This window comes from Cynocephalus volans, chromosome 4 (genome assembly GCF_027409185.1).
Source record: "Cynocephalus volans isolate mCynVol1 chromosome 4, mCynVol1.pri, whole genome shotgun sequence".
Taxonomy (NCBI): Eukaryota; Metazoa; Chordata; class Mammalia; order Dermoptera; family Cynocephalidae; genus Cynocephalus; species Cynocephalus volans.
The window spans coordinates 109,278,542-109,296,241 of record NC_084463.1 but is presented as its reverse complement, the minus strand read 5'-3'; the positions used below and the strand labels follow the sequence as shown (position 1 = coordinate 109,296,241).

Sequence of the window (17,700 nt, the reverse complement as noted above, 5' to 3'; positions counted from 1 at the left end):
CAGCCACATGGGGCTCCTGTGTCTAGAGGCTGCTTTGTTCTTATTGTTTTTTTCTTTGTGACTGGCTGGTATAGGGATCTGAACACGTGACCTTGGTGTTATAAGACTGTGCTCTAACCAACTGAGCTAACCGGCCAGCCCCTGGAGGCTGCTTTGAAGCCTGAGACGAAAGATGGGAGTAGGCACCTTCAGCAGGATCCAGATGCCTCACCTTATGATTTCTCTGCACTCCCTCCTCCATCAGACCACTGTTTCTAGTTAGGGAGAGAAAGGAATGGAAAGTGAGAGGCAGAGCAGTAGAAGTAATGCTGAGCTTGGAGACAGTAAAACTGGTGTGTCCCAGCTCTGCCACTTTTGACCAAACTGATCCTGGGTATTGCTGGCCCCAGCAGTGAAATGCAGAATTGTTAAGATGACTTCTGTAGGACTCTCCAGCTCTTGTGGATTTGTGATCAACTATTGTGGGTCTTACCCTTTATACTCTCTAGCCAGAGCTGATACTCCCACAGTAGGTCAGGCCTGTGAATCTCAGTGGTCCTTGGGAGGTGTTTGTATGTGTGTATGTGTGTGTGTCTGTCCATCCTCTTTTGTATGCTCAAGTGTTGCTACATACCTGCATAGCAGTTTGTAGATAGATTCACCAAAGAGGGAAGCACTAGTGTCCTTAAGGCCCTAAGCAATAGGAAGGTGGGGGCTTCACTAGTCTGCAGGGTCTGACCTAGGCTCCTGAACCCTGTTAGCATTTTTGTTGCACTGGGAGGTTTAATATCATAGGATGTCCAGAGCCCCCAGCAGGCTCTAACTACCCTTCTCCAGAGGTGCTGGTTTTGGGCTCAGGTGCTCTGTCTCTCTCTGTCTATCCATCAGTACCCTATCCAGCTGCTCCCATGCGGTGGTGGCCTTGCTGTACCCCTTCTCCTGGCAGCACACCTTCATTCCTGTCCTCCCGGCCTCCATGATTGACATCGTCTGCTGTCCCACTCCCTTTCTCGTTGGCCTGCTCTCCAGCTCCCTCCCCAAACTGAAGGAGTTGCCTGTGGAGGAGGTGGGCCACCAGGGGAACCAGCTGGGGGGAAGGGTGGAGGAAGGAAGGAACTGAAACCCTTGGGAGGAAAGGGCAGAGAGAAGGGAGAAAGGCTGCTGGGATCTTCTTATTTGTGGCCTCTGGGCCTGTATACCCAGCTCTTACCCTTTCTCCCTGGGAGATCTATCCCAAGTTGGAGTTATTCCCGTTATCCGACCCTTGGAACCTGGGAGGTCTGGAGGCCCGGCAGAGGGCATTGCAGGACTCATAACCTAAACCACTGCTGTTAATGACTTCTTTCCTCAGGCACTGATGGTGAATCTGGGATCTGACCGATTCATCCGACAGGTAAGCACAGTACACTGCAGAATCTCAGCCTGCCCTAGGGTAGCCGGATGTTTATCAGACTCAGGCTCCTGAGCACCCCACACAATCACATATACTGCTCAACCTTTGCAGCCTGTTTGTTGAGCTCTTTGGATTCTATACTCAAAGAATAGACAGAGGTGGAGAGAAGCTAATCTGATAACCCTTGACCTCAGCAGGATCTGCCTTTCCATTGGCATCATTAGCTTCTGGAGGGCAAGTGTGGGATTGTGAAGAACACGCCTTGAAGTTGGAAAACTTAACCTCTGGGCTCTGCCGCCTTTGAGCCACGTGGTCTAGACAGGCCTCTGAACTTCTCTGAGCTAGTGCTCTCATCTCTAAAGCAGGGATGGGAATAACACATGGCTTGAAATGTTGCTGGGGGGTTATACAAATAGCTGTAGTGTGCTATGTAATGTGCACAATCATCCAAAAAGCCTTTGTTAGTCATGGAAATCCTCTACAAAGGAGCACAACCGAATGCCATCCCCTCTGGGAGTATAATACTGTGTGTCACACACCACCGACAGAGCTGCGGCTTCCAGGTGCAAGGCATAATGATATGGACACTGAACCAGAATGTAGAGACAGGAATGACAGCTTAACCTCATACCTGAGACAGGCTAGGCCACGGTCTCCCTGCCCTGAGCCACCTATGCTTCCCTCCTGGAGAAGACAGGAATTGGGGAGACTTCACAAGGGTATTGGGGTAGGAACCCCTGGCTGGGCAGTGAATGCCCACCAGCTCTACCACTTTTTATCTGTGTAACCTTGGGCAAATTTCTTAACCTTTCTGTGCCTCAGCTCCTCATCTTAAAATGAGGTTGATAATAGTTATTAGGGTTATTGGGAGAATTAAATGAGATTACGAGGGTACTTCAAAAATTTTTTGGAAAAATAGAATGAAAAGATAATACAAATCTTTCCATGAACTTTTTGAAGTATGCTTGTATACAGTTAAGCTCTTCAAACAGGGCTTAGCACATAGTAAGTACTCAGTCATTGTCAGCTATGATTATTATCACTGTTTCTTCCTTCTTCTGAAGATGGATGATGAGGACACATTGTTACCTAGGAAGCTACAGGCGGCTCTGGAGCAGGCTCTGGAGAGGAAAAATGAACTGATCTCCCAGGACTCTGACAGCGACTCCGATGATGGTAAGGAAGGCTTGCCTGGGCAGAATCAGCTACAGACTCCCTCTGCTGTGGGTCTGGGCCTTTTAGGGCCGGCACTCTGTTTCTCTGCATTAGACCCTTTCTAGCCGATGAGGCTGCAGGGATAGGACATTTGTTTCACTCTAGTGGCTTCTCTACCCCAGGAGGTGAGGGAAGGAAAACCCAAAGATAGGTTGCAACCATAAAGACTCTTATTGCTAGTGGGACACTATTCCTCCCTCTCAGACCTTGCCTCAAGCCTTTGCAGGAGATGGAGGGAAATTTCCTCTTCCTGGGAGGCCAGGCACATCACTTCAGGTGATGAGGAAAGTGGCGCTCTGCCTCTGGTTTCTACTTTCATTCATCCAGTAATTATTTGCTTCCATGTTCCAACTTCCATGTTCAGAGCACAGTTTCTGACCTCCAGGAGCTCGTGGGCTAGTTAAAAGCCCTTGAGCACAAGAGATAAAGTTTCAAGAACACAGAAGTGGTACTGGGTGGAAGTTTTGCTGGTAAGATGGAGACTACTCCAGCTGGAGATTGGAGGCCTTGCAGGTTGTTGACTTGAACCTCAAACATTTTCTTTTCCCTTCCAGAATGTAATACCCTCAATGGGCTGGTGTCGGAGGTGTTTATCCGGTTCTTTGTGGAGACTGTTGGGCACTACTCCCTCTTCCTGACACAGAGCGAGAAGGGGGAAAGGGCCTTTCAGCGGGAGGCCTTCCGCAAGTCTGTGGCCTCCAAAAGCATCCGCCGTTTTCTTGAGGTTTTTATGGAGTCTCAGATGTTTGCTGGTTTCATTCAAGACAGGGAGCTAAGAAAGTGTCGGGCAAAGGGTAAGGCAAGAAGAGCTTGGGGGTTGTGGGCTATGAGCCCTCTTCTCTAACTTTCCTGCCACCAACAGGGCTGAATAACTAGGCACTGTGGTGAAAGCTCTTAGGTATTGGCTAGGACCGGGCCTCTAAACACCCCTTTTTTTCTGATAGAAACTTCCAAGGCAGCTTTCTTCTCCTGTCCCAGTAAATGCCTCACAAGGCCATGCACAGACTGGAGCCACATGGCTAGAGTGGGACTCATTTCCACCTAAGAGCAGCATGCCATTGGTTGTCCATCCCCTCCTCAGATGCCCTTCTTATTCAGAGAAAAGGACCAGACTGAACAATTCGGAGGGAGAACCCAGGGATTGGGCAGTCCCTTAGAGAGGATGGGGCTAGCTGTCTTAGATTAGTGGCAGACCATATTCAAGGAAGGTGGTCATCTTATTTCTAGCTATTTCATCAGCTTACTCCAGGGCTTTTTCATCTCATCATGACTTTTCTAAACTCGGGGTTATTATTTCTTCTGTACACTAAGACTGTTCATTCAGTGTAACCACCTTTTTGGAACAACATGGTACATTGGTCTAAAAGAAGGTAGAGGTGTCCATTGGGGAAGCTTTGAAATGAGGAATGCCATCCTTACTGTACTGCAGCTCAGGAATGTGCATTAGGAGGCAGGGTATCGAGGGTCTTCTTGTTATTAGCAGTGAACATCCATGAGATGTCAGTAATGATAGTTTTGATGAGCTAGTCTGAATTCTAATAAGATGCTATTACAAATTATATTCCTAGGTACTTGCTTTCTTCTTTTTTGGCATCTGTGCCCATTGGTCCCTCTCATATAGGCTTCCCCGTCCATTCCTCCAATAACTGTTCTCTTTCCTGTTCCTGTCTCTCCTCTTACCCAGGCCTCTTTGAGCAGCGAGTAGAGCAGTATTTAGAGGAACTCCCAGACACTGAGCAAAGTGGAATGAATAAGTTTCTCCGAGGTTTGGGTAAGGAGCCTTGTTACAAATGAGAAGTTCAACAAGGGAGGGCTGGGAGATCTGTGCCCCAAAATACTCAATCAGTGCCAACAGGTATTTATATTAGAGCTATAAACAGAACAGGAGATCCCTTGGTGAAGAGAAGGTTCTCAGCCAGTGCTCCATGGGCATTTAGCACAGTACTTACCAACCTGCAAAACAAAGGGAAACCACATAAGTCATATGTCAGGTCTTCTCGTATAAGTCAGGTCTTTCTGGGTGCACTCCTTCCTGAGAGAATCTGAGGGCCGTTAGAGCCAGTGAGTTTTCTTCTAGGCCATAAAGGGTCTACAAAAGTACCAGTGCCAGAGTGCCCTTCCTGCAGAGTTACACTCCCTTCAAGGAACTCAGCTAGCTAGATCATAGAATCATAGCATGTCTCAGTTAAAAGGGAAACTGAGGCCAAAGAGGTTAAGTGGCTTGCCCAAAGCCACACAGTGATTAATGCCAGTGCCCTAATTAGAGTGTTTTCACTACCCTGGATCAGATCTACCACAGCTGTAAAATCCAGTCTTTCTAATCCTTTTTCACTGAGAGGAGGGTCAGGGCTGCTAGAAGGAGAGGGAGCAGAAGTTGGAAGAGATGACATTGAAATATTCTCCCTTTTGCCCTCTCTGGCCCACAGGCAACAAAATGAAGTTCCTCCACAAGAAGAATTAAACAACTTTCCCAGTAGCAGAGTCCAATGACTTGCAGAGCCTGGAGCCTAGGGAGAGGGCCCAGCCTGGGACCCTCTGGGCTGCTGTGGCTGCTCTGCCACCACAGACTCCACCCTTTAAGCCAGCCCATCTTTGCCTTCATGATATCCCAGGATACTGTTTGTAAATAATCTGCTGTAAGCTTTAACTGTTTTGTAACAAGCAAAGAGAATCTGGTAAATATTTGTATATTCCCAAAGGGCCGGGTGCTTTCCTGCCCTGCCCGAGCATGGATGACGTTTTGCTGGGTGCTGGTGACTGGCCAATTATGTGCAGCTGACTGTCTCAGCCGAACCACTGATCTTCCCTGGAGGCTTTTGGCCTGCCTGCTTGCGGCCCCTGCTGCCAGTCTTGGGCCCTGGGAGCAGATGCTGTCTTGTTATGTACAGGAGGACTATTTTTTTTAAAATCTTAGAGTTTCTATTTTTTTCTAGTAGTCCACCTTCCCAACCCACTGTTTTTGAAAGGCAAAGGCCAGTCAGCCCCCATTTGCAGCATGGTACCAGGCTCTTGGGACTGGTCCTTGCTTGTTTCTCCTACCCTCTGAGATGGTCAGTGAGTCATGGGAAGCCCAACCCCCGCCCCCCCCAGCTCTGCCAGTGCTTTCTGGGCTCCCCAGTCAGTGGTGGCCATGATGCGGTACAGGGCATCCCTCCTTCCCATCACCTTACGGGTGTTCTCAATAAACAGTGTACAGTTGTTTGGGCCCAGAGCCCCATGTGTTCCTTGACTTCATTATCCAGAGTTCTCTCTCTTGGGAATGGGCTGAGATAGGCCACCTGGGGATGAAACACCAGCATGCAAGGAATTTAGTACCTGATTAGCGGTTAGCCTCAGTGGGGATCACTGACCTCCCTGGAAAAATTTCAGAGAACTGAAATTCAGTTCTCTGGCCAGACTTGTATGACTGGTCTTAGATTTAAAAGATATCTAACCATTGTTCTAGTTCAGCTTTCCTCTCTAGTAGCCATCTGTTCAGACTTAATTTATGTGCTTCCAATGATGGAAAGAATGCTGTTTGCCCTTTGGCTCCATTGTTAGATGAATTTGAACTTTTTCCTATTCAGTCTGAAACCCTTAAGCAGTCTTTGGGTATTCAGACATTGGTAGAGTGAAGACCAGCTAATGCTAACCCAGGGTTTGGTCATAGCCCTGACCCATAGCCTATGACTCTTCCATGTCACTCTGTGAAGTTTTTTTCATTGGAACCTTGAGTTTGCATAGAACAAGTTCTGTCACATTCCATGGAAGAGTAAGGAGAGAAGCAGGGTGGGGAATAAGAGTGATTTAGACTTTCCAACCACCAGGGCCTCGGTAGAGCAGAGGCCTTGAAAACTCCCAAGATGATGCACTGAGCTGGAACTTTTCATTGGTATTGGGTTTGGGTATGGAAGAATTTGAACCTTGGAGTAAGGTATCCTGTCCTTCCAACCTAGTCTGTTTAAACAGGAAATGATCTCATGCTGAATTTTCTTTCCTCCTGCCCCCTATCTCCATTGAGGCCCATGCAGGCCCCAACCTATCTATGATTTGGGGCTGCTATCTGCCTCATAAAAACAAAGTGGAGGGTTTGTCTTCCAGGAAGAAACCATAGTCTTCTTCTCTGAAAAAGCCTTCTACAGAGTTGGCTTTTGCATTTGCCTGGAATGCAAAAGGAGGACAGGGATTGAGGCCTTATGAGTCTGGGTTTTCAGTTGAGGTGGAGAGAGAAGACAGTGAGTGTAACCAGAAAATTCAGAATGGGGTGTAGTTACCTCCAGAACTCATCACTGTTATCCCAGTCTGGGTTTCATGACAGTCACAGAAGTGGTTTCATTAATAATAAAAGACGGTTTCCAAAGGTGCTTTCTCTCTCTCCTGCTGTCCTGCGCCTTCCTGCCCCACTTTTTAAAAGTAGCTCTAAAGAACCTTCAGACGAGGTCAGATAACAAAGATGTATAGGTGTAAATTATTATCATTATTTTTTATAAATTTTGAACCTTTTATGTACCTTTAAAACAGTGCATCTTAACCCTTGGGTGAATCCCAGAAGGGTATGTCTCCTTCCTCCTGCTGTGGCCGCAGTTTCATTCCAATTCAGAAAACTGATACTGGCACGTAATGGCTCAGAATGGGCTGCAAGGGCCCATACAGTGATTGCTCAGGTCAAGGCACAGAAGCTTTATCGAGAAGAGGATGTATGGACAGCGGCCTGGTTTGAAGCTGACAAAATCTGTTCAGGTTTTCTTTCCAAGTTTTGCTTTCCCATGATCTCTGGAGCCCTAAACCAATGATTCTCCACACTATCAGATCTAACACTTTTTTTATAGCACGTACTGTAACTCCACTTTACTATTCTGAAATGAAAGTCATAGATAATATAATCTACCTTAAACATATCTTAACTGTAATATGAAAGGGGAGAAATAAAAGAGAAGTATTTTGTTTTAACATATGTTTAAATATGTAAATGCTTGGGCACAGCTGTACTAGAAGATATAACGAAGTTAGATGCCTATACCTGTATAGAGAATTATGACTACAATAGCTACATATGCAGACAGATAAAAGTGTTGTATTATCAACTCAGATCCTACTGATTAGTTATTGTTGATGAGGGAGTTCTCTGAAATGAACAATTTTTGGAAATGTTCTGAACAAAAAGTATGAACTTCCCTTGATTTAAACAGTAGTTGGAATCCTAGAGAACTGAGAAGTATATGAAAACTCTGCAAAAAAAACCAACCAACCAAACAAAAACCATAAAAAACCAAAACAGAACAAAACACTTTTTGATTATTTGTAAATGGAGTTAGATTTTTCTTTGTTGTGTAGGACCAACCCATCCATTGCAGAACACTAGCATCCCTGGTTGCATCTACCCACCCCCCATGATTGTGACCAAAAGGCCTCGATAAACTTCCAAAACAATCCCCTAGAGGATGGAATTGCCGCCATTGAGAACAAATGTCCTTAAATGATGCCTTTCTGATAACCCTCAGGCAATTGCTCAGGGGCAATGCAATGCTGTCTCTACCAGGAAGTCCCAGTGCCTACAGAGGTGTCAGCCCTCCTCTGTTCTGGAGTTAAAAAAGGCCCTGGGTTGTCTCCTCTAATTAGTCTGGTAACTTTTAACGCAGGGCAGGCGATGTTCTAAATGCTCTTTTCAGTAAGTAACCACGCTCTGGTTAACTGTAGTCTTGAAATAAGGAGCCTGGGCTTTTTAAGGGCAGTATTTGTAAGGCGTGCCCTTGGAAAGTGGTATTGTTCAAACTTTGGTTCACATTGGATAGTCTGTGGAAGTAAGTCTGAGCTGTGGTTTTAATTAAATTTTTGTTAAAAATAATACCCTTTATTTCAGGGTAGACTTATAACTTACCTTGTACCCAAAATGATTTATAAGGATACACAACAGAATACTTAAAACAGCATCAACTGAAAGTGGGAATGAAAGTAAAATAAAAATTGGAATGTAAAGTAGAGCTTTTACTAGGGATGGTACACGAAATAAACACAATTAGTTTTTAGAGCCAGATGAGGTGTTATGCATTCCAAAATGTTAAGTATATTTGCCCATGGAGGTGGGGGGTGTAATTTCAAAGGCCATGAAAACTCCAACGAGAGAAAATACTTTTCAGCACTGACAAGTTTCTGGCAGCTTATTTCTTTTTAAAGTTATTTTTTGTCCATTTATACCTCCTTTCAATACGAAAGTAATAATGCATTCGGTTAAACAAGAAACAAACTACCACAACATACATCATTTCCGTCACCTCCCAAAGCCCAAAGAGGAAATTCCTTTTCTCAGGACACTTGCATGCTTGTACATGCGTTTACTTTTCTTAAGCTTTTGAACATAGTTGGTGCTCGTTATCTTTTAGACAATTGAAACAACGTAAATTCTCAGATATTTGGAAATTACCATCTTGAAAGTGTTCGTAAAGACCGCACCTCTTGTTCCTACGCGCACCCGAGGCGGGGTTTGAAGTGCAGTAAAGCTGGCCCGGAGGCCTCCCTCGGAAGGAGACCAAAGGCTGCGCAGCGAGCAAGGCCGGAGCTGAAGCTCAACCTCCAGCCTCGCCCGGCAAATATCGGATCGGGCGACTCGAGCCGGCCCCGCCCCCTGCCGGAAACGGCCGAGCCGGAGGCTGGGGAAGACTCCTAGCGTGCTTCCGGCCGGGAGTGGCTGGGCGGGGGGCGGGAGGTATAAGTACCCCGGAACCAGAACTGCGCACCCTCCGGAAGTGGTTCTCGGGGACCGAAGAGAGCGCCGAGCTCTGGAATGTGTCGTGAGGGAGCCGCTGAAATTGGGCGGTGCAGACCGATGGACGGCCGCGGGAGCTCCGAGCGCTGCGGGTTTCAAGCCGCCCGAGCCCCCGTAGCCTCCCCGCCGTCGGGGAGCGTAGGTGGACGCTGCACATCTGTCGCCGACGGTGCGCGCTTTCGCCTTGTTTCCGTGCCAGGGGCTGACTTTTCTTGGAATAGTTGGCTAAGAGGGATTCTTGCATTTATTTAAACTTAAATCCTACTTAGCCTGTTTTGACAAGGGCTGCTTTTGCAAATTTTGTCATTTTCCACAAGTCCGAAGTTCTATCTGCAGCTGCAAGGTTTGGTCGAAAATACAAAGTACATACACATCAGGCTAGTAATTCTATCCCTTTGCAACTCAAGCTTATAAAAAACTCAACGTGCTATGCTAGGTGGTACCGTTTTCACAATTTTAAGTATGTGAACAAAAGCTTAAGGCCACCGAGTTGGAGGACATCTGATAAAGCTCTGCTCCCCACATTTGGGAGAACCTCATCAACTCTGTGTGTACACTAGTCAGCCACTAAATAGACACTGAGTACGAATCTGCCCACCGGGTACGTTAGCAACAGCTTGGCAGTCTCATGAAAAAATGTTACTGAATGTAGGCTCAAGAAATCACTGGCGTCAAGGTAGACGTGGAGCTCAAAACTATTTCTTAGTCTGCTCATCAGGTAGAACAAAGTCTGTCTTACCCAACACTGTGTTCCCTTACTATGGGTCACATTGTATCTAGTGGTACCTTTCACTCTAAATTTAAAACATAAAATCATGTGTCATGCCTTCTTTGGGATGTGGACGTTTGGCTTTTAATGTCACCCATCTCAGAGCGCCTGCCCAGCTGATAGATTTGGGGGTGAGAACAAGCTGGGAATAAGGTAGATCAGCAGCTGCTCTTCCAGGATGTGAAGAAATGGCTTCTAGAGGCATCTTCTGTTTACAATGGCTGTACTAGTAACTTTTGCATTTAGCACCTCCATATAGGATTAGGATGAGTATTACACAGTGTCATTTGCAGATAGTTACCACAAGGGAACCTTGGATACCAGCAATGAACTCCCAAGGAAGACACTAGTGATCATGTTCTTCCAAAACTTGACCCTTCCATGCCTAACCATTTTGTGGTCTGCTCCACTCCAACTTAGTCACCAAGTCTTGTCCATTATGCCACCTGATCCTACCCATTTTCCACCCTCATTCCCACTTTCTTGGTCCTGCCTCCAGGCTCCCACTGTAGGCCAACCCCTGATATAAAGCCCAGCCACTTTCCAGGCTCATCTTCCACCAACAGCACTTCCCATTTGGTTCCAAATTGCTTTTCTAAAACATTTTGCTATTTCCTCTGCTTGCACCACTTTCCCATTGACAATCACATGAAGGAGGTTGACTCTATCTGCTCCCATAATAGTTTACACTTACACGTGTGTTAAACAGTTGAACACCAAGGTTAAGTGCATGTTTCCCATTTTACTTAATCTACACAATCCTCAAATAGGCACTTTTACCTAAATTTTAAAGATGAGGAGTTTGGGCTAAGTCTCAAAAGTCACACAGCTTTTGAAACCAAATATTAAGTTGAATCTCTTAATTTATTTACTAGTGACTACCTATTATAGAACCTTGGACTCGGCTTCTGTGTTTATAAGTCTTCAAAATGACCCTAATGGAGAGAATTCCCCCCCCCAACCCCTGTCAGTACCATAATGGAAGATGCAAACCCTAATGATCCAGTTATAAGACTGTCCAACTGAATAGTTTTCCTGACTCCTTGTAACTCTATTCTTATCCAAGTCAATTCAATTCAATTTCTCCTCTGTGCTTCCTCTGTTTGATTCCCAACATCCTCTAAAGATTGTCATGATAGATTTGTCCCATAGAAAATCACGGTTCCCAGCCCATACATAACCCCAGAAAGCAAGGAAACCTCCACAAACTGAGCAGCTTAATTTCTTTGTGCCACCTTAATTTCTTTGCCCAGGGTTCTAGACTGTTTTACTTTGGGTCAAAAAAGCTCAAAATCTCAGGAATAACTGTAGCAAATTAGAATTTACCCTGAGAGCCATGAGTATCCTATTTGTAACCAAGCATTGGTCAGTATCAAGATTTTGCAGTAGCAAGAGATACAAACCCTAGAAAACCTAATTCCAGAGTCTGGCCTTCAACATTTCCCAATTTTCTCCACAATATACATTTCAGACTAAATGTAAAATTAATCTCATCATTATTCTTAAAGTTCAAAGAATGCCTATGCCTAGGGATCTATAAATCTCTGACAACTGCTTACTGGAATGTAATCCACTTTGATAAAAGCCCTGGTGTTTTAAGTTCAGATTGCTGGACCTCACCTCAAGATTTTGATTCATTATATTCTAGTTGTAATGAGAACTTGATCCAAGATGAAGGCGCCATGTGGAAAAAACTTATGCTCAGGAATTAGATCTTAAAAAACTGGCTCTATCCTATCACCCTGTTCCTCTTTAGAACGAGAGCCATCAAAATCCATGCCCCATCAAAATGGAATCTTCCCTTTCAAAGCTCCATTAAAGGTACATTCTCCTATTCACTAAAATACAAAGTACGATGCAAATAGGCTTTTCAATAGCTATTTCAACTATCAACAGGTATCATTTTCATTTTACAAATGGAAATACTATCTCTACCACACACTTTCTAAGGGGAGTCAGTAGGAATCCACGACCTCATATCCTTAACTCTGAGAATCTGTTAGGTGAGTTTCCAAGGTACAGGAAGGGGTATAGAGATACCACCAAAGAACCTACACTCAAGACTACAAGAGAAAAGCCATTTGTTAGATTTAATGAACCTCCTTCCATGTAGCTTCAAGCCACCAGGACACAGGCCCCCCCCACACCCTTAATCTTCTCCTCAGCTCTTCTGCTGAAGAATTTGGCCTTCACGATGACAGGCTGCTTTGGGAGCTTTCCCTTCCCCAGAACTTTGTAGTAGCCCTAGAAGAACAGAAAAAACAGTTTATAATACACCACAGCAGGTACCAACTCCATGATGAATATGAGAAAAGATGCCTGCTGACCCACTTTCTAGAATGCAGGTAGGCCATGTTTCTGATCTGGGCACTAATGGGGGCACTGATAGCCCTCAGCAGTGAATCAAGACCAGTAGATTCTCTCCGAGGACTCTAGCACACCAGGACAAGAGTTGTGTCAGGATGTGACTCTAGCCCCGGCAAAGCACAAGCCTCCCTTTCAATTACCCCAATAAGCAAAAAGGACTAACATGTTCCCAGAAATGCTCCAAGTCCTGACCACCAAAATTGCTCAAGGGACATTAATGCTTAATCGAAAGCCTCCCTAGGAGGAGTTCTGGCCTCTGTAAAAGACTATCTCTCCATACTCATGGGAGGTTAAGACTGACACAAAGACGAGCACCCCCAATGATATTTTTAAAAAATGTCTGTTTTGAGGAGAAACCTCTTCAGATAAACACAGTGCCTTTAAAAATAATCAAACATATTAGGATTTTATTCTGTAAGCAACACAAAGGGCCAAGAGAGCTGTGCTCAAGATCAGAACCTATAGCTCAGGTGAGAAGTGCAAACCTGCTAGAATAAGGGCAATGACAGTAGGAACTGATTACTGACCGGAAAGACATTCAAGTGAAAATCAAGTGAAAATGAAGTATTTGAATGAGTGAGGGAGTGGGAAGATTACTCTTCAAATATTTTGCCTGTATCACAACAAAATATTTGATAAATCTGTGTTTCCTGAGTTTTCATTTCTGTGAGGCAAAATAAGAGCAGGGCAAGGAGTGGGGGGTGGGTGGGTAGGCAAGAGTTCCACTTTGGTCACAGTGAATTACCTACGATAATTCTACCAAAAGGTGGAATTATCTAGTAGTAGGTAAGTGGGTAAACGTAGGATAAACTTCGGGTGGGAGATTAAGTGGATTCAATTAACCCAGAGTTTTGTAAAGGAACTAAAAACAATAAATATTTAATTCACTTACCGATCGCACCACATCAATGATTGGAGCCGCTCCAGTCTTGTTTTTAGCAGCATTTACCCGTGTCTGTTCACTGACCAAGGTCCACAATTTATCAAGGTTGACAGTTGGGCAGAAACTCTGGTTCCTCTTTAAGTGGTAATGCCTCATACCGACTTTCCCAAAGTAACCTGGGTGACTGGGAAGAGAAGGTAACCACCCTCGTAACCTCATTCCAAATAAGAAGCTATGTATATCACCTTTACAGTTGCCTCCCCCATTACAGTGTAAATTGCTCACTGATGTAGACCAGTGACTGGCACATAGCAGGCACTTGATACATTTATTGAATTAAAAAAATCTTTAAAAACCACCAATACTACTAGGAGGAAAAGGCTAGCTTTATTTCATGCAACCAGGATATATTGCTGAGGAAGTCAGAGATAGCACCAAGACCAAAATTCAAGTCACTTGACAGCATTCTGTGGAATATCTACACACTTCTGTAATAGAGATCTCTTTAAGAAATAGTCAAGAAATATATTATCTCCTAATTTGTATCTATAAGTGAATCGAACAGTTGTTTAGGTCAACGTGAAGTGTGTCACTAACCTGGTGACTGACTGTGCCATAAGGCCCACAGCCAGTGAATAAGGTCAGCAGTTACTCTTCGAGGGCTCTAGCACACTAAGGCAACAGCCTATACCCAAGCGTGACTCTAGCCTCGATGATCAGTTCTCTCAGCTCATATCAAGTGTTAACTTGGTAAAAGCCAGCAATAGGCAAGATTTGTGAGTAAAAGACTTGCTCCCAGAGTGGAGATGTTTTAATCCAGCTCTCTCATCCCCTACCTCCAAAGCTGTCCATGTCAGTAAAAAAACAGTCCAAGAAACACTCACTATTTGTCGAAGTTGATCCTGTGATGATGCATGCCACCAGCATTACCCCGGCCTCCCGGATGCTTCCGGTGCTTGCCTGCAGGAATTACAAAGCTACATGGCTAACACAGCCTTCTCCAGGCCTTCAATACTACCTCGCGCAAAGCAAAGCATTTCCCACACGTCAGTGCCCTCGCTTATGCTGTTCCCAGTCTACAACTCTCTCTCGGCATTGCTATGTCTTCAAGACTCCGGTTAAAATCTTTTTAACGTTCCACATCACAGCACTCCCACAACATCCCATGTCTTCCACTAATTCAGTACTCTGTCCAGCTCAATTTTTATCTACCCACTGATGCGAAATTCTCTAAAACTGGAGTACTAAAGGACCCTTTAACAGAAAAAAACCAACAGCTATCCAATTTAATCTGACGACAGCAAAAAGGTCTTACTCTAACCCTCGTCTAAGCCACCTACCTCCTGACTAGCTAAGCACCCGAAAAAGAGAGCACAAGGCCAAGCAGGAGGGGAAGCCGGCACTTACCGATACGGCCGTGGCCGTGGCTCACGTGGCCCCTTAGTTTCCGGGTCTTCCTCAGTCTGGATGGCTGTGTGGAAAAAGGAGCTTAGCGGTGAGGCCTACGGAAGAAGGGGCAAGGGGGGATGCTCGCCAGCCTGAGATGGGCCTATAGGCCTGGGGGTCAAGGCCCTGCCTTCTAGCGCATTCAGGCTGTGGACTGGCTCCGAGCCGTGAGGCTTCATCTGGGTGGCGCCTTAGAGATCCGAACCGCGGGCCGAACACGCGGCCCTGGCCCAGCTCCGGGCCCACACCAGCCACCCTGCCCTGCGGCCAGCCATACGCGGCCTGTCACACCCGGCCAAGGTCGGGGTGGGTGGCAGGGGGGAAACAGGACTAGAACTCCGGGCCCGCGCCGGCAAAGAAAAGGAGGCAAGAAGAGAATCACTTACCATGGCGGCGACAGAGACGAAAGAGAGAGGCCTCAGCGAAGTCTCGCGAGGTACCGAGCGTGGGGGCGGGGCCAAGTGTCTCACTTCCGGCAGGGAGGCGGGACTCGGGCGGGGTCTCCTTGGTCTCGCGGGTTTCGTGTGTCTGGCGGATGATTCCCCTTCCTACGGTTAGTCGTCTTCCTCGCAGCGACGTCACAGGGACTTGGTGGCCGTAAATTCTCCTTAGCACAGCTCGTTGTGCCTGGCTCGGAGGCTGTGAACTGTTGAGGAATAGGGGGCATGGGGCGCTCTGATGCACGCCGCCGCTGCGTAGGTGGGTCGGCCCCATTTCTGGATCCTGGGCCCAGGAACCGCCTAAGCTAACTCGAAGGGCCTCCGCCTCTCAGCTCCTCACCTTAATGCCCCAGCCCTGAACGGGCCCACGCGCTTCTCCAGTTCTTAGTGGTGTGCTCGGGCCTGGTGATGTTGAGTGTCCTCCGCAGTGAGGAGCCACAGTGACACCCTCCGTGTGCCCACCTCGTGTCTCTCTCTGCTCACTTTTAAGCACTTGGGCTTCTCCCGAAATGTTCGCCTACACTCCTGAGTGGACATCCGCCTTCCATTCTCCTTTGCCCTTTGCTAACATCTTGCACGTCCTCTCAAGTTTGAACAACCTTTTCTCTTCAGGGACCTATATTCCTGATTGCTTCTAATTCAGACCCTGTAAATACTTTTTCTTAATGCCACCGCATTTAAATTTTCTCCGGAATCCATTTTGACACGCCCTTGACCCCTGCTGGATAAGAGAGCTACTGCCCAACCTGGACCCGTTGCAAGCATTTCCTCCTCTGTGAAACCTCTGACCCATTCAGTCATAATTATTCACTTCCCCATCTGTATCACCACACAGTCTAGTACGCAGCTCTTTAATTATTGATCTACATTTATCTTCCCTACTAGACCAGATTCCTTATGGGCTTAAGGATTGTGTTCTTTTATCCATGCACTCCCACTTCCTGGCATGTAGTACATGTTCAAGAAGTAATTGTTGAGTGAATATATGAACTTAACCTCACCTTCCTTTCTTTACTAATAGCGTAAGAGGAGTCCCTCCTGTCTTAAGTTGGCTCATTCAACCAGTGTTCAAGATCCCATCCCTCAATTATTGTGTAATTATTTTTCTCTGTCTTGCTTCCTTCAGCTAAAATATATTTTAGCTAAAATATTCTAAATTCTCCCTTCTCTATCTACTACCCTTGCTCTTTACAGTCAAGCTCCCCAAACGAATAGTAGTCTACAAATCCTGTCCATTTGCTTGTTTGCCATTCTTTGTTTAATCCACTGCAGTCTAGCTCTCAGGCCTACTACTTCAGTGAAATTGCTCTTACTAAGGTCATTAATGAACCAATTACCAAACTGAATGGACGCTTCCCATTCTTCATACCACTTGTTCTTTCTGTTGTACATTTTTCTAGAGAAACTCTTGCCTTCCTCCTACTTCTTTGGCCACTTCTCAGTCTTCTTTTCAGGTTCTTCCACTTTGTCCACCATTTAAATGTTGATGTTTCTCAGCCTTCTGTCCTTATCTTTTCACAGTACCCTGTCTTGGGTGGCTCCAATTCACATCTCTATTACTGAGCTCTGCACTCATATATTCACTTAATTACTGATCAGTATCCCTTGGATATTCTACAGACAGAATAAACATATCCAAAGAACTTAATTTTCCCTGCTCACTGTTGCCTTTTCCTTTATTCTGTATCTTGGTGAGTGACACCATCGTCCACCTAGCTAAAATCAGGAAGACCTGAAAATTGTCCCCAAACCTTCTTTTCCTATAATACACTGTCACCATATCCTTTTCTTTCTGTTTCTCTCAAATCTTCTTCTTCCTTTTATGCCCTAGTGGCACTGCTTTTATTTATGCCCTCATCATATCTCTTATTTGGAGTTTTCAACACCCTCCTCTGATAACTGTGCCTGCATTCTAACCCTCTTCTCGTCCCTCATTCATACCTCCACTAGGTTAGTGTATTAGTCAGGGTTCTCCAGAGAGACAGAATCAATAGGATACATTATAATTATATGAGAGGGATTTATTAGGGGTATTAGCTAACGTGACTATGAAGAAAAGTCCCACGATAGGCCGTCTGTAAACTGGATGCCCGTAGCATGGCTCAGTCCAAGTCCAAGGGCCTTAAAACCAGGGAAGCTGATGGTGTCCTTGGTGTAAGTTCTGGAACCCGAAAGCTGAAGTCTTGAGCTCTGATGTCCACGGACAGGAGAGAAGAGTGTGTCCCAGCTGCAGCAGATGAAGAGAGAGCTTCACCTCTTTCCTCTGTCTTTTGTTCTCTCTGGACCCGCAGCAGATTGGATGGTTCCCACCCACCTTGAGGGTGGGGCTTTCCCACCCAGTCCACTCAGGCTCTCATGCTAATCTCTGCTGAGACACCCTCATGGACACACCTAAAAAGATAGCTTTACCAGGTTTCTCAGCATTCCTTCATCTAACCAAGTTGACACCTAGAATTATCCTTCACA

General features: G+C 45.7%; 2 protein-coding genes and 2 non-coding genes across 8 annotated transcripts in view; 1 reads left to right on the top strand and 3 right to left on the bottom strand.

The window, feature by feature from the left end:
* The window catches only part of DENND2B (DENN domain containing 2B), a 148,190-nt gene extending 142,374 nt beyond the window's left edge, over positions 1–5,816 (top strand). For all 5 annotated transcript variants that reach the window (XM_063093367.1, XM_063093369.1, XM_063093368.1 and 2 more), the window contains 6 exons: positions 868–1,045; positions 1,331–1,372; positions 2,437–2,548; positions 3,142–3,381; positions 4,272–4,358; positions 5,014–5,816. In XM_063093367.1, the coding sequence (XP_062949437.1) occupies positions 868–1,045; positions 1,331–1,372; positions 2,437–2,548; positions 3,142–3,381; positions 4,272–4,358; positions 5,014–5,048 (694 nt within the window). In that variant the 3' untranslated portion in view covers positions 5,049–5,816. The remainder of the gene's footprint in view (positions 1–867; positions 1,046–1,330; positions 1,373–2,436; positions 2,549–3,141; positions 3,382–4,271; positions 4,359–5,013) is intronic.
* Positions 5,817–12,169: 6,353 nt separating this feature from the next.
* On the bottom strand, positions 12,170–15,249 carry RPL27A (ribosomal protein L27a). Its single transcript, XM_063093897.1, has 5 exons — positions 15,181–15,249; positions 14,756–14,819; positions 14,233–14,308; positions 13,358–13,532; positions 12,170–12,342 (listed from the first exon to the last, which is right to left on the bottom strand). Exons 1-5 carry the CDS (start codon positions 15,181–15,183, stop codon positions 12,214–12,216), a joined length of 447 nt encoding a protein of 148 aa, XP_062949967.1. The 5' UTR covers positions 15,184–15,249; the 3' UTR covers positions 12,170–12,213.
* On the bottom strand, positions 12,449–12,579 carry LOC134377446 (small nucleolar RNA SNORA3/SNORA45 family). The gene has a single exon (XR_010023488.1). It is a non-coding gene; the product is annotated as a small nucleolar RNA SNORA3/SNORA45 family (small nucleolar RNA).
* LOC134377447 (small nucleolar RNA SNORA3/SNORA45 family) lies at positions 13,933–14,062 on the bottom strand. The gene has a single exon (XR_010023489.1). It is a non-coding gene; the product is annotated as a small nucleolar RNA SNORA3/SNORA45 family (small nucleolar RNA).
* Positions 15,250–17,700: the final 2,451 nt, after the last annotated feature.